This window comes from Salvelinus alpinus, chromosome 14 (assembly GCF_045679555.1).
Source record: "Salvelinus alpinus chromosome 14, SLU_Salpinus.1, whole genome shotgun sequence".
Lineage (NCBI taxonomy): Eukaryota > Metazoa > Chordata > Actinopteri > Salmoniformes > Salmonidae > Salvelinus > Salvelinus alpinus.
Genome location: NC_092099.1, coordinates 25,015,796 through 25,029,103, shown reverse-complemented (window position 1 = coordinate 25,029,103; position 13,308 = coordinate 25,015,796). Strand labels below are relative to the sequence as shown.

Genomic DNA, 13,308 nt, shown 5'->3' with positions numbered 1-13,308 from the left:
TGAGTTGAGAGAGCCCTGGTTGAGAGACAGCTGCAGCTGTCATGGAAACAGCAGCGCGCACGTCGTGACAACTTTTTACCAGTTGAAGGTAGGCTATTTAGATTGGTTATTATGGAGACACCCTTTTTCCATAAAACATATTAACCCGCTAGAACTGATATAATCGCCACAAAGCATTGGGAAACGACTTTAGGTGCCCTGTAGCTATTTAGATAAATTCGCTCAGAGGTGGTTTAAAGTAAGCTGCATTCTAATGTCGACTTTTCTTATTGATAACCGTATCAAACGAAGGATTTACTCATGCTCAGTTATAGGGTCTGGAGAGCTGTGCGAGTGGAAGTTATGGAATTCCCTCCCGTGCTTGTTATGGGAAAAATTCCACAATGAAAATGACATTACACGTGGAGAATGATAGGGTAACATTTGCATCTTTTGGCCATCAAGTAGGCTATTCATTTATATACCATTGTAGGCTACGTAGCTTACCATTTGATACAATAAATATGTTTGAAATGACGTTATCACTGGAGTCATTGCAAATCAATTTCTGCCACTTGTGTAGCCTACCTGGAGCTGGCAAACGGATTTAATAAATAGCATATAACTACATTTTTTGTTGTAGCCTTGTGTTATGCAATAATGAATGGCCATGTTTAGTTAATTAAATTGAAATGTATCAATTGTGATCATGGCCACAGTTCTATCGCAGATGTGTCATTCTCCACATTTAATGTCAGTTTCAATGTGGACTTTTCTCTGAAATTAGATAGTGGCATATCAGGGGCTATATGCTACTCGCATCTAGCTCAGCAAACCATGGCAAAGTTGAATTGCTATTATAAACCCAGATTTGAGTCAATAGCCTATGCCTATTGAAATAACAAGTCAATCTCGCAAATGGGATTTTTATAACGGGTTGTAGTCTTAACATCTGGCACATCATAATGGCACAATTGCCAGAAAATAGCCTAACATTCGTTTTTTGAAATTCGTCCAAGTGTTTCTTGAACAGAGATTTTGAGATCCTAGTCCAACTTTCATCACTCAAACTCTCCTGTCGGGGAGTGTAGTTATGAACATGTCCAGACAGGATTTGTTTGCAATTATAAACGGGGTGGTTTGAGCCCTGAATGATGATTGGTTGAAAGCCATGGTACATCAGACCATGCACCACGGGAATGACATTTTTTAAAACTGTTTTAATTACATTGGTAACCAGTTTATAATAGCCATAAGGCACCTCGGGGGTTTGTCTTATATGGCCAATATACCACTGCTAAGGGCTATGTCCTAAAACAGCCCTTAGCCGTGGTATATTGGTCACCTCCTCTGGCCTTGTTGTTTAATCATAGCAGTCAAAACAAGTAAAATTATCTGGAGTGTTTAATAAGGGCGATTTATCTTTTCTCTTGTGACATATTCTTAAACTCGCAAGAATTATAATTTTGATGGAAAACAGAATGTTGCTTCTTAGCCTATGCTGTTAAAAAGTACGTTGATATTCCTTAATTCGCTCGATAAAGTTCTGGGGGAAAAAATATTGGATTAATGTGGCAACTCTGCTCTTGCTGCGAAAAAAACATTTTGAGTGAGTTTTGTCATTGGGTTATACATTTTAAACTAGACCTGGCAACCCTGCCAAAGGTGACAAGCCTTGAGAGAGAGCAATTTGATCAATTGAGAGCGAAAACTTGACAATGACAAGTGACTATTTCTGGTGGTGCACAGTTTAAAGCGTTCCCCCCCAAAATGTATACGTTTAATTCACGTTTATTTTCTTATAGTTCAATAATTTTTTTTGTTGTTGATCTGTGACAATAATGTTCTGCTTACTTAAAGTCGCACTTGTAAACTCTCAAGTTTAATTTTCACTCTTGACAGTCTGTGCACTCGCGGGACCCGTCCTCTGCTGGCTTGACCATTTTCTTCTCTCTCGACTCAGTGTTTGCTCATGCAATGACGTTTCATCTTGCTCGCCCGCGTCATTTAGTGCTTGTTCGTCTTTTGGATCGGTTTTGACGCCATAGTTATGCCACGTTTAAGACAACTGGAAACTCGGAAATCTCCGACTTCCCGAGTGTTCAAAACAACATTTTTTAACTTCCATTTACTTTTGTACTTAAGTATATTTAAAACCAAATACTAGACTTTTACTCAAGTAGTATTTTACTGGGTGACTTTCACTTTTACTTGAGTCATTTTCTATTGAGGTATCTTTACTTTTACTCAAGTATGACAACTGAGTACTTCTCCACCACTGGATATAGTGATCAAAGAATGTGTGGTAGACTTTTTTCCTCCTGCCATGATGGGTAGAAACTAAAGTTTTGCTGTGAATAGGCCTACCACAATTACAACTAAAGACATTTGCATGTGTGTGGGAGAACTCTATGCTGGGCTGTATTTCTGCTTCCATGTTCTGCAATGAGCAAACTTCTAGAAACTCTATAAAGCAGGGGTGTATTCATTATGGAAAATGTTTACCGTTTAAGAACCAAATGGAAACAGAACGAAACGGGGAGGGACCTACCTGAATTTGTCTAATAGAAACTCTCCTAAACGGTTTCTGTTGTGAAACGTTTTGCAATAGAATTGGCGTAATGATTATACCCAGGACTGTCCTTCCCCTTGACTGCTCTGAAGATAGATTTCTAAATTGTGCATCTGTTTTGAACAACTGGGTGTAATAAATGTATCAATAAAACGGATGAAGTGTTGCGAATGTGCTTGTGACATAATGGAGTGTTTAATGCACACGACTGCTGGTATGAGTTGTAATTCAATCGATTTATTTAAAAATGTTTATCTAAATGACAAGGCATGATTCTTAACATCAACGTGAGCTGACAATACAGTAAAAGGGAAAAGGGTTGCACAACTGAATGCATTTAACCGAAATGTGTCTTCCACATCTAACCCAACCCCTCAATCAGAGAGGTGTTGGGGGCTGCCTTAACGTCCACGATCTTGGGCTGACTGGTTGAGGTTGGAGTTGTCACTTTTCCCTGGTTACGGTCCCATAGAGCGTTCCCGTAGTTGTTTTTTTACTTCTACAGTCTAGTGGTTAGCTGTGGCAGACCTAGAGATTACTTCAGAGCGTCCATCATCATCTGCTCACGTGTAGTGGTTAGTTTACTTCTACAGTCTAGTGGTTAGCTGTAGCAGACCTAGAGATTACTTCAGAGCGTCCATCATCATCTGCTCAAACCTCACCATGTTCACCTTCTTCATGACGAAGGCCTTGTGAGTCTTCTTCAGCATGCCCAGTGTGTCCAGGATCATCATGCCACGCGTGTGTGTGCCCGTCAGCTCCACGCTCACCGCCATGTGGTCGCTCTCTGTGACAAAGGTGTTGTCGATAGCTGCCGCCATGGCGTAGGAGTCACATGACACAAAGCCCATGCCGTCAATCATCTCCGCCTGGGAGCGCTCACTGTACGACTCCTCCATACTGTGGCGGAAGATCTGGGCCATGAAGCGAGCCTTCTCTGACTCCTGGGCCAGCCAGTCATCACACCACGACTGTCAGGTGGAACCAGAATAGGAAAACAACATCAATCATAATGTGGAAGGTAGTGTTTCATAATTTATTGATTACATAAAATGAATGTTACCCAGGGCAGCTTGCTGTAGCAAGTGAACTCCCAGCTGGCTATGTAAGTGGGACACAGGAAGTCATTCAGTACGATGTAAGCTGCTTCCGGGTCGGCAGCGAAGTTAAACTCTGCACACACTGTGGTGTTTCCTCTGGCTGAAGACAGGTACCACATTATTAAAACCTATGGCAATTGACCCATTTATCTATTTACCATTAGTAGACTAGATAAGTTGATCTTCTGAAGCAAATAAATCATAGCCCTTACACTCTGTGTTGCCTCCCATGATGTAAAGGCCTTTAAGTTTGCTGGGGAAGGATGGCTCCATTCTTACAGCCAGAGCTAGGTTGGTGAGGGGAGCCGTGGCCACCAGAGATACCTGGGAGAAACACCTGCATTTACAACAGGGACACACACACATATTGAGTAGCCTGCGTCTACTGCTCTCTCACCTCTCCAGGGTTTTCGTTGACTATCCGGATCAGTGCAGATACCGCTCCTTCCATCTGCAGCATGTCCAGCCCCGGAGCGTTTGGGTCTGGAGCATCCCCCAACCCGTCCTGGCCATGGAAGTTTCCCGCACTGATCACATTCCCCAGGATAGGCTTGGCAGCACCACAGAATACTGGGATCTAGAACACAGAACATAGGTCGGAACCCTGAATGCAATAGTTTCAAATCGCAACATTTATAGTATTCCCTCTACACTTTCACTTGCTATGAATTCAAGAGCCCAGCTTATGTAAGTGGGCATCCCAAAACACGGAGTCAAAAACTAGTCTGGGTGCCAATCTGTTTCTTAAACCAACTACTTTGTTTTTGTCATGGCAACGTTTGATGTAAACTCCAGCCTCTCCACAATGATGCTCTGTCTATGTGCTCCTGCTGTAAACAGAACATTATGTCAAATCAGATCTCAGTTTCCAGAGCTCTAGAATTGGGTAGAGCTCCACAGTCATGTGTCTGAGACAGAGAACAACAGTGTATTGTCAAAGAGGAAGAGAGAGGTCAACAGACTATCATCGCATCCTTCCCCATCATGTGATCTCTTCCCCTCTGTGTAAGGGTGCATACATTAGTCTATACACCGAATGTACAAAACATTAGGAACACCTTCCTACATTTGAGTTTGCCCTCAGAACAGCCTGATTTCATTGGGGCATGGACTCTACAAGGTGTCAAAAGCGTTCCACAGGGATGCTGGCCCATGTTGACTCCAATGCTTCCCACAGTTGTGTCAAGTTGGCTGGATGTCCTTAGGGTGGTGGATCTTTCTTGATACACACAGAAAACTGTTGAGTGTGAAAAACCCAGCAGCATTGTAGTTCTTGACACAAACCGGTGTGCCTGGCACCTACTACCATACCCCGTTCAAAGGCACTTAAATGTTTTGTTTTGCCCATTCACCCTCTGAACAACACACATAGACAATTCATGTCTCAATTGTATCAAGTCTTAAAAGTAATTTTTTAACTCGTTTCCTCTCCTTCATCTACACTGATTGAAGTGAATTTAGCAAGTGACATCAATAAGGGATCATAGCTTTCACCTGGATTAACATGGTCAGTCTCATGGAAAGAACAGGTGTTCCTAATGTTTTGTACACAATGTATAAGCTTTACCGTTAAATGCACGTTCTATATATCGTGATGATATAAGCACATTCCCTGTATCCCATTGGGTGCTTGTTTACTTCAACAAAGACAATTTTAGCTAAATAAACGATATATTCTAATTGAAAGGGACTTACATTGTCTACCAAAAATTAACAGCACTATACCTCCAGTCTGTTGCAGGCTTGAAGCACCCGCAGCGTGTTCTTGCACACGTTCTCCACATTGGTGTTGCCATGGACACAGGTGATGCCCAGGACCTCTACATAAGGGGTGGCCAGTGCCATCATGATAGCCTGAGCATCATCCACCCCACAGTCCACATCCACCAGCAGCTTCTTACTACTCATACTGGAGCCTGAGACACAGAACACAAGGAAAGATCAAATAACCTAACCACTATGACACATTAACACAGGGACAGATCAAAACGTATAACCTAACCACTATGACACATTAACACAGGGACAGATCAAAACGTATAACCTAACCACTATGACACATTAACACAGGGACAGATCAAAACGTATAACCTAACCACTATGACACATTAACACAGGGACAGATCAAAACGTATAACCTAACCACTATGACACATTAACACAGGGACAGATCAAATAACCTAACCACTATGACACATTAACACAGGGACAGATCAAAACGTATAACCTAACCACTATGACACATTAACACAGGGACAGATCAAAACGTATAACCTAACCACTATGACACATTAACACAGGGACAGATCAAAACGTATAACCTAACCACTATGACACATTAACACAGGGACAGATCAAAACGTATAACCTAACCACTATGACACATTAACACAGGGACAGATCAAAACGTATAACCTAACCACTATGACACATTAACACAGGGACAGATCAAATAACCTAACCACTATGACACATTAACACAGGGACAGATCAAAACGTATAACCTAACCACTATGACACATTAACACAGGGACAGATCAAAACGTATAACCTAACCACTATGACACATTAACACAGGGACAGATCAAATAACCTAACCACTATGACACATTAACACAGGGACAGATCAAAACGTATAACCTAACCACTATGACACATTAACACAGGGACAGATCAAATAACCTAACCACTATGACACATTAACACAGGGACAGATCAAAACGTATAACCTAACCACTATGACACATTAACACAGGGACAGATCAAAACGTATAACCTAACCACTATGACACATTAACACAAGGAAAGATCAAATAACCTAACCACTATGACACATTAACACAGGGACAGATCAAAACGTATAACCTAACCACTATGACACATTAACACAGGGACAGATCAAAACGTATAACCTAACCACTATGACACATTAACACAGGGACAGATCAAAACGTATAACCTAACCACTATGATACATTAACACAGGGACAGATCAAAACGTATAACCTAACCACTATGATACATTAACACAGGGACAGATCAAAACGTATAACCTAACCACTATGACACATTAACACAGGGACAGATCAAAACGTATAACCTAACCACTATGATACATTAACACAGGGACAGATCAAAACGTATAACCTAACCACTATGATACATTAACACAGGGACAGATCAAAACGTATAACCTAACCACTATGATACATTAACACAGGGACAGATCAAAACGTATAACCTAACCACTATGATACATTAACACAGGGACAGATCAAAACGTATAACCTAACCACTATGATACATTAACACAGGGACAGATCAAAACGTATAACCTAACCACTATGACACATTAACACAGGGACAGATCAAAACATATAACCTAACCACTATGACACATTAACACAGGGACAGATCAAAACATATAACCTAACCACTATGATACATTAACACAGGGACAGATCAAAACGTATAACCTAACCACTATGACACATTAACACAGGGACAGATCAAAACATATAACCTAACCACTATGTTACATTAACACAGGGACAGATCAAAACGTATAACCTAACCACTATGATACATTAACACAGGGACAGATCAAAACATATAACCTAACCACTATGACACATTAACACAGGGACAGATCAAAACATATAACCTAACCACTATGTTACATTAACACAGGGACAGATCAAAACGTATAACCTAACCACTATGATACATTAACACAGGAACAGAAATATTGGATTCAATCTTAGAATTGGTCAATGTTTCTAAACTGAAACACCCATTAATATTCAATTTGCAGTCTGATCCAAGCTTTCAATAAGTAGCCTAGGTATGTTTTTTTTAACTAAAAAGGTAACTGAGGTACTGTCTGATTTATTTATTCATTCAAGTTGAACAACCTCTCACCCAACGAGATACCAGAGTCAGACCATGCACGTGATAATGGAACAACACATATGTTCCATATTACATGCATGGTCTGACTCTGCTGTCTCGGTGTGTTCTGATCAGGCTGTGTTCTAGGCTCCAGTATGAGTCCATTAACCTCTATGATCTTTTTGCCTGTCTCACAAGCAGGTTAGCACTGCAGAGTGGTCACTAGCTGGCACAGCCACAGTCATACAATCTGATTTTAAACGGAACTTTAACAACACTGCTAAGCCTAACCTTAAATTAAGACCAAAAAGCACATTTTTGTTTTCATTCATTTTTACTTTACAGCTGGCCTATCTATGGGGAAATCGCTCAGTTCTGCCTCCAGGACAAGACTCATGGCAATAAAAGCAAACCTGCATCTCACAATCTCTCTCAGCAGTGTCTCAATATGTTCACACCTGTCCCGGTATTGTGAGATCTGATCATCTGCCGTTATTGTTGCACAATTGCAATAAAGACAACATCGACCATACCCATATTATTCAGTGGCCTGGGATTTAGAATTACAATGAAGTGGGACAGCATAATCACACAGGACCCACCGACAATCATATGAAGTGTGTACATGACATCTTAGAATAGAGGTACAGCCTACCTGTAGTTGAATAGAATAGGACTGGGCTGTGTCGGTGTGGACAGGCTGCTACTCCTCTTGGCCTGGCTAACAGGTGACCGTCACATGCAACTGGGAACCTTTGAGCGGCCAGGAGGGTTGAGAAAGAGAGGGAGGAGTGAAGTCAGTGACTATAAACTAGAGGAGAACTTGCCTAATAAATCAGACTGAGATACCAATTGTTGGTATACAGTTAAACAAGCCACTGCAAAAACTTGGAAAGTTTCCTAAAGGACAGAATGTTTAATAAAATGACATTTCAACTTTCTCTACCGGTTGTCTGAGCGCTTGGTCCTTCAGTGGGATGAAATTTCAGATAAAATATCCCCAGGATAAGTATTACTTAACCACTGGTAGTGTATCACCTGGCACATGGGCAAAACCGTGTAAACACCTGCAAGACTTCGGTATGCATGCATCGGGAGCATGCGCTTCTTGTCCGTGGAGTTGTGCATGTGCCTTAGGTCATGGGCAAACAAATATTGATTGCTACAGACAGAGACTTGTGTTTTGAAGTCGGTTTATTAATACTTTCCTGTGGATATTTTGTCTAAAATTTTGACCCACTGAAGGATCAACTCCACTGACAATCTTCAGTTCAAATATAATTGTATTCAACATTCCTTGACAGACAAGGGATGTTTAGTTTTTTTCCCTATGTAAATCGAATGTGTCTCCACAATCAGGACTAGAGAAGAACAAGACTGAATGAATGATCATGCAGAAGTCTGAATGGCTTGAATTCCTGTATGATTTGCAGTCTGCTACAGTATAGAGTTTTATTGTGTAAACACATCAATATTATTTAAAGCTGCAATATGTAACTTTTTAGGCAACCGAACAAATTCACATAGACATGTTAGTTATAGGTATGTCATTCTCATTGAAGGCAGGTCTAAGAAGCAGTAAAACTGTTCTGAGCTATTTTCAATACTTGGCTTTAAAAAGCAACAAATCGCTTTGAAAACGCCCTGTGCCATTGATATGAGTCAGTTATTCTAGTGTCAAAATTGACTATAAAGTGTAAATTGGATAATTTTGGTAATAAAGTCAGTCTCGTCTAAAACGGAGTTCGGGAACTTCACTGCGTCACAAAGGATAAATGCAGGTTGGGTTTTGATTTGTCCATTTTCCCACTAACATGTGGTGAACAGCTGTGGTGATTTCTCTATCCAATAGCATAGTGAGACGACTGTTACACAAGCACTTTTAAAAAAACTTGAGAATCGGCCAGGAAACACCTCCAAGGCTGACATCTCGTTTTTCAAATGAGCAACAGAAAAACACACATGCCAAACGCGTTCTAGTGGCCTTTACGTTTTTGCGTCTTTTCAGTTTGGTTTTGTACACCAGCTTCAAACAGCTGAAAATACAATATTTTGATTAATTTGTCACATAAACGGAAATTATGCAAACTCTTAGAATTTTAGCAACTAGGGAATAGTGGTGCGACTTCTGCATATGCACCTTGAAAAAGACGGTGTAACCTTATAACAACAGTGGTGCTATTGAACCTGTCAAAGGCAATACAACTCCGCACATGGCAGCGAGTCTGAATGCACAAATCTTTCGCTGAATGTAAACTGCCTCTGAATTTGGGGAATATTTATGGAACCATTTGGGTCTTTGCATGTCAAAAAAGATACACGATTTGACGTGTCAAATAAGCTTGTTGACTATGCGTTCCATAGTTGACCAATCAGGACCTGAATATGACTCCACGTCATATAATAATTTAACGTGTTCATCATTTTTTAACGTAGTTATTACACATTGATTACACTATCACTCGTATTTCATATGAAAAACGATTCATTGATACGCATGCAATGATGGTGGTAAAGTTGTCTCGCGCACTTACAGTGCTGGTCAAAAGAAAGCTAGCTAACTCATGGATGCAAACAATGTTCTTCCCCAAAAACACAGCAAAAAGACATAATCAGTTTCAGTAATTATAGTTAGCTAGCTAACTATATAGCTATGTGTCATTGTTACACCCCTGAAAAAGGGTAGAAAGAATCACGAGAGCGTGATACGGAATGTTTACTCATTGAACGTTTAGTGCGATGAGAAAAAGACCGCGAATTCTCCGTGAACTTGAGTGGAGACCAGAGCAATCGATCTCAGGCTCATAGATTAAGAGCATTTAGTAGATCACAGATTAACACTTTTATCCACGACAGCATAAAGTAATCAACATAACGTTTACACATTCCTCTCACAATTCGTACCCTTTGTATGCTTGACGGATTTTAACAGAATTATATAAATGTTATCAATCTATCAACTAATACTGAATGCATGATCTTCTTAACCTTAGATGTTTTAAGATCCTCACATACTATGAATTTACTAATACCTTTTAATGTATAACAGGCTATTAGTATTTCCTTTAACCTGTCACATCATCATCTAAAATAACCCTCATTTATAAAACAGTTCTCATTTGATTAATGGTTGTCGGACCCATTTATGTGAAGCTAGCCACAATAGTGGACTTTGCGGTTAGCCTTCAAAATAAAAGTATGTAATGGACAGCGATACAAATTAATACAAATATAATTATGCCATAATTGAATAGATCATGCTAAACGAGGTTGAAATGTTGTTATATAAAATCAACAAAATACAATAATTTGTTCATTTGACACAAAGCTGTTGAAATCAAACTGGATGTATTGGACTTTAGAATTGCATTGGGGGCATACTTATTTCACTGTACAGTCTTACCTATGGATTGTGGATCAATGACATAGGGTATCAGTCCACTCAGTGACACCCAGAGAAACATCTGAAACAACGGTGAATTGAGCCACATTTATTATGTGTATTGAACACCATTCAAGAGGAAAAACAATACTGCGTGGATGTTTTGGAGTCTGATAACTGAGGAGGATGTTGGGAAAAAAATATATTGGGTATTGAGTAGACTGATAACCCATTTAATTGAACCCCAATCCTTAGGTACAGCTGTACAGTGCAATATGAATGTCAATACACACAATAGGCTGACTGGGGAGGTGATTTCAGTCACAGTCCTGCGATAAGAGCTACAACACTAACATTTGCATAAACTCTTCACAGTTGTGTTCTGAGGGTGTCACCGAGTAGACTGGTGACCCATTTCATTGCTCCACATTCCAACCTTGTTTAACATTATCTAGTCTAAATATGGCATAATTCCACCAATTGTAACCTTCTGCGTCACTTTCAAATAGGTACTTTTATTTTGAAGGCAATGCTTATAACGTTAGCTTTGGGCAACAGGGTTAAGTAGCTGGCTAGCTAATTATTTTAATGAACTGAATTTCAATAGGCGAACAACAAGTGGCTACCAAGTTAATACTTACTCACAAGGATTCCTAAATCATTGTTAATGATAATGAAAATGACTGCAGTTTCTACTGGTCATTGTTTTCAGGCTGGTTGTATTGGTGCTAGCTATGTACCAAGCTAAAACTAGCTACCCCAGAAATTGCGGTCGAACAAATAATGCCTTATTACCATCGCGTTATTGTAAACACATCGTTCGTGGCCAGTGTGTGCTTGTAGCAGACTTTTGGGTGCTACTGATAGTGGTGGCGCTTGGCTTACAAGTGCAAATTCATCACACACAACATTCTAATATAATTGTGTTATTTGACGTGTCAAATTAAAAGGTTATTTAGACACGTCAAATATATTTTTTGACACGTAAAGACCCAAACGGCATTCCATACATATTAGCTACGGGAACACAACATTTGGGAGTCTGTACTGGTTGAACGAATAAAGTTGTCCCAAAGTTATGGCATAAACTCTATCCAATGGCCTCGCTTTAAATTAATATTCGTAAGGTCTTAATCCAAAATAAATGTATATGCACCTGCTTTCCGCTAACCTCCGTGTATGTTTACAGTAAAGATGAACACACTCCAATGGGCCTTCGACATTAAATCTCGATAATCTTGCCGCCGTCATATGCCTTTCTCTCGTTTCCGGGTTGGGCCATCCGTGCGTTGCATCCCAATATGGCGGCCGGAGCGGTGTTGCCAAATATATATATATATTTTTTTAAATATTTGTTATTATTATTAACAACAAATCAATACAGAGAGTACATGAGGGAACACAAGTATATATAGATTATATACAATGGACAATTGAGCTAGGAGGTACAATATCACATTACACATTACCCCTGGCTGGGGGCAGTATTGAGTAGCTTGGATGAATAAGGTGCCCAGAGGTGCCCAGAGTAAACGGCCTGCTACTCAGTCCCAGTTGCTAATATATGCATATTATTAGTATATTTGGTTAGAAAACACTGACGTTTCTAAAACTGTTTGAATGATGTCTGTGAGTATAACAGAACTCATATGGCAGGCAAAAACCTGAGAAAAAATCCAACCAGGAAGTGGGAAATCTGAGATTGGTCGTTTTTCAACTCATTCCCTATTGAAGATACAGTGGGATATTGGCCATGTTGCACTTCCTAAGGCTTCCACTAGATGTCAACAGTCTTTAGAAACTTGTTTGAGGCTTCTACTGTAAAGGAGGGGCTCATAAGGGCTCTTTGAGTCAGTGGTCTGGCAGAGTGCCACAAGCTCGTGACGCTCGTTCACGTGAGAGGTAGCTCGCGTTCCATTGCTTTTTCTACAGACAAAGGAATTCTCCTGTTGGAACATTATTGAAGATTTATGTTAAAAACATCCTAAAGATTGATTCTATACATCGTTTGACATGTTTCTACTGACTGTAATGGAACTTTTTGACATTTCGTCTGCTCCTAGTGAACGCGCTTCATGACTTTGGATTTGTTTACAAAACGCGCTAACAAACGTAGCTATTCGGACATAAATCATTGACATTATCGAACAAAACCAACATTTATTGTGGAACTGGGATTCCTGAGAGTGCATTCTGATGAAGATCATCAAAGGTAAGTGAATATTTATCATGTTATTTCTGACTTCTGTTGACTGCACAATATGGCGGATATCTTTTTGGCTAGTTTAGGCTCTGAGCGCCGTACTCAGATTATTGCATGGTTTGCTTTTTCCGTAAAGCTTTTTTGAAATCTGACACAGCGGTTGCATTAAGGAGAAGTGGAT

At 40.0% G+C, this 13,308-nt stretch overlaps 1 protein-coding gene across 2 annotated transcripts; it reads right to left on the bottom strand.

The window, feature by feature from the left end:
- Nucleotides 1-2,768: 2,768 nt before the first annotated feature.
- Nucleotides 2,769-12,232, bottom strand: LOC139538638 (nucleoside hydrolase-like). 2 transcript variants are annotated; one of them, XM_071340914.1, is made up of 8 exons: nucleotides 12,081-12,213; nucleotides 10,946-11,006; nucleotides 8,198-8,295; nucleotides 5,377-5,567; nucleotides 4,049-4,228; nucleotides 3,864-3,975; nucleotides 3,615-3,751; nucleotides 2,769-3,522 (listed from the first exon to the last, which is right to left on the bottom strand). In XM_071340914.1, the coding sequence occupies exons 4-8, from the start codon at nucleotides 5,557-5,559 to the stop codon at nucleotides 3,175-3,177; spliced, it is 960 nt and encodes a 319-aa protein (XP_071197015.1). In that variant the 5' UTR covers nucleotides 5,560-5,567; nucleotides 8,198-8,295; nucleotides 10,946-11,006; nucleotides 12,081-12,213; the 3' UTR covers nucleotides 2,769-3,174. The 2 variants fall into 2 exon arrangements, with proteins under 2 accessions (XP_071197015.1, XP_071197014.1); XM_071340913.1 differs by lacking the exon at nucleotides 10,946-11,006 and having other exon boundaries at nucleotides 12,081-12,232.
- Between the last annotated feature and the right edge of the window lie 1,076 nt (nucleotides 12,233-13,308).

Excerpts from the sequence above, each read along its gene's own strand:
- LOC139538638 (XM_071340913.1), bottom strand. The coding sequence starts at position 12,175 with ATGACGGCGGCAAGATTATCGAGATTTAATGTCGAAGGCCCATTGGAG. Across the intron at positions 4,229-5,376 it reads AAGCCTGCAACAGACTGGAG|ATCCCAGTATTCTGTGGTGC; the intron begins GTATAGTGCTGT and ends TCTGTGTTCTAG. Across the intron at positions 3,976-4,048 it reads TCAACGAAAACCCTGGAGAG|GTATCTCTGGTGGCCACGGC; the intron begins GTGAGAGAGCAG and ends TGTTTCTCCCAG.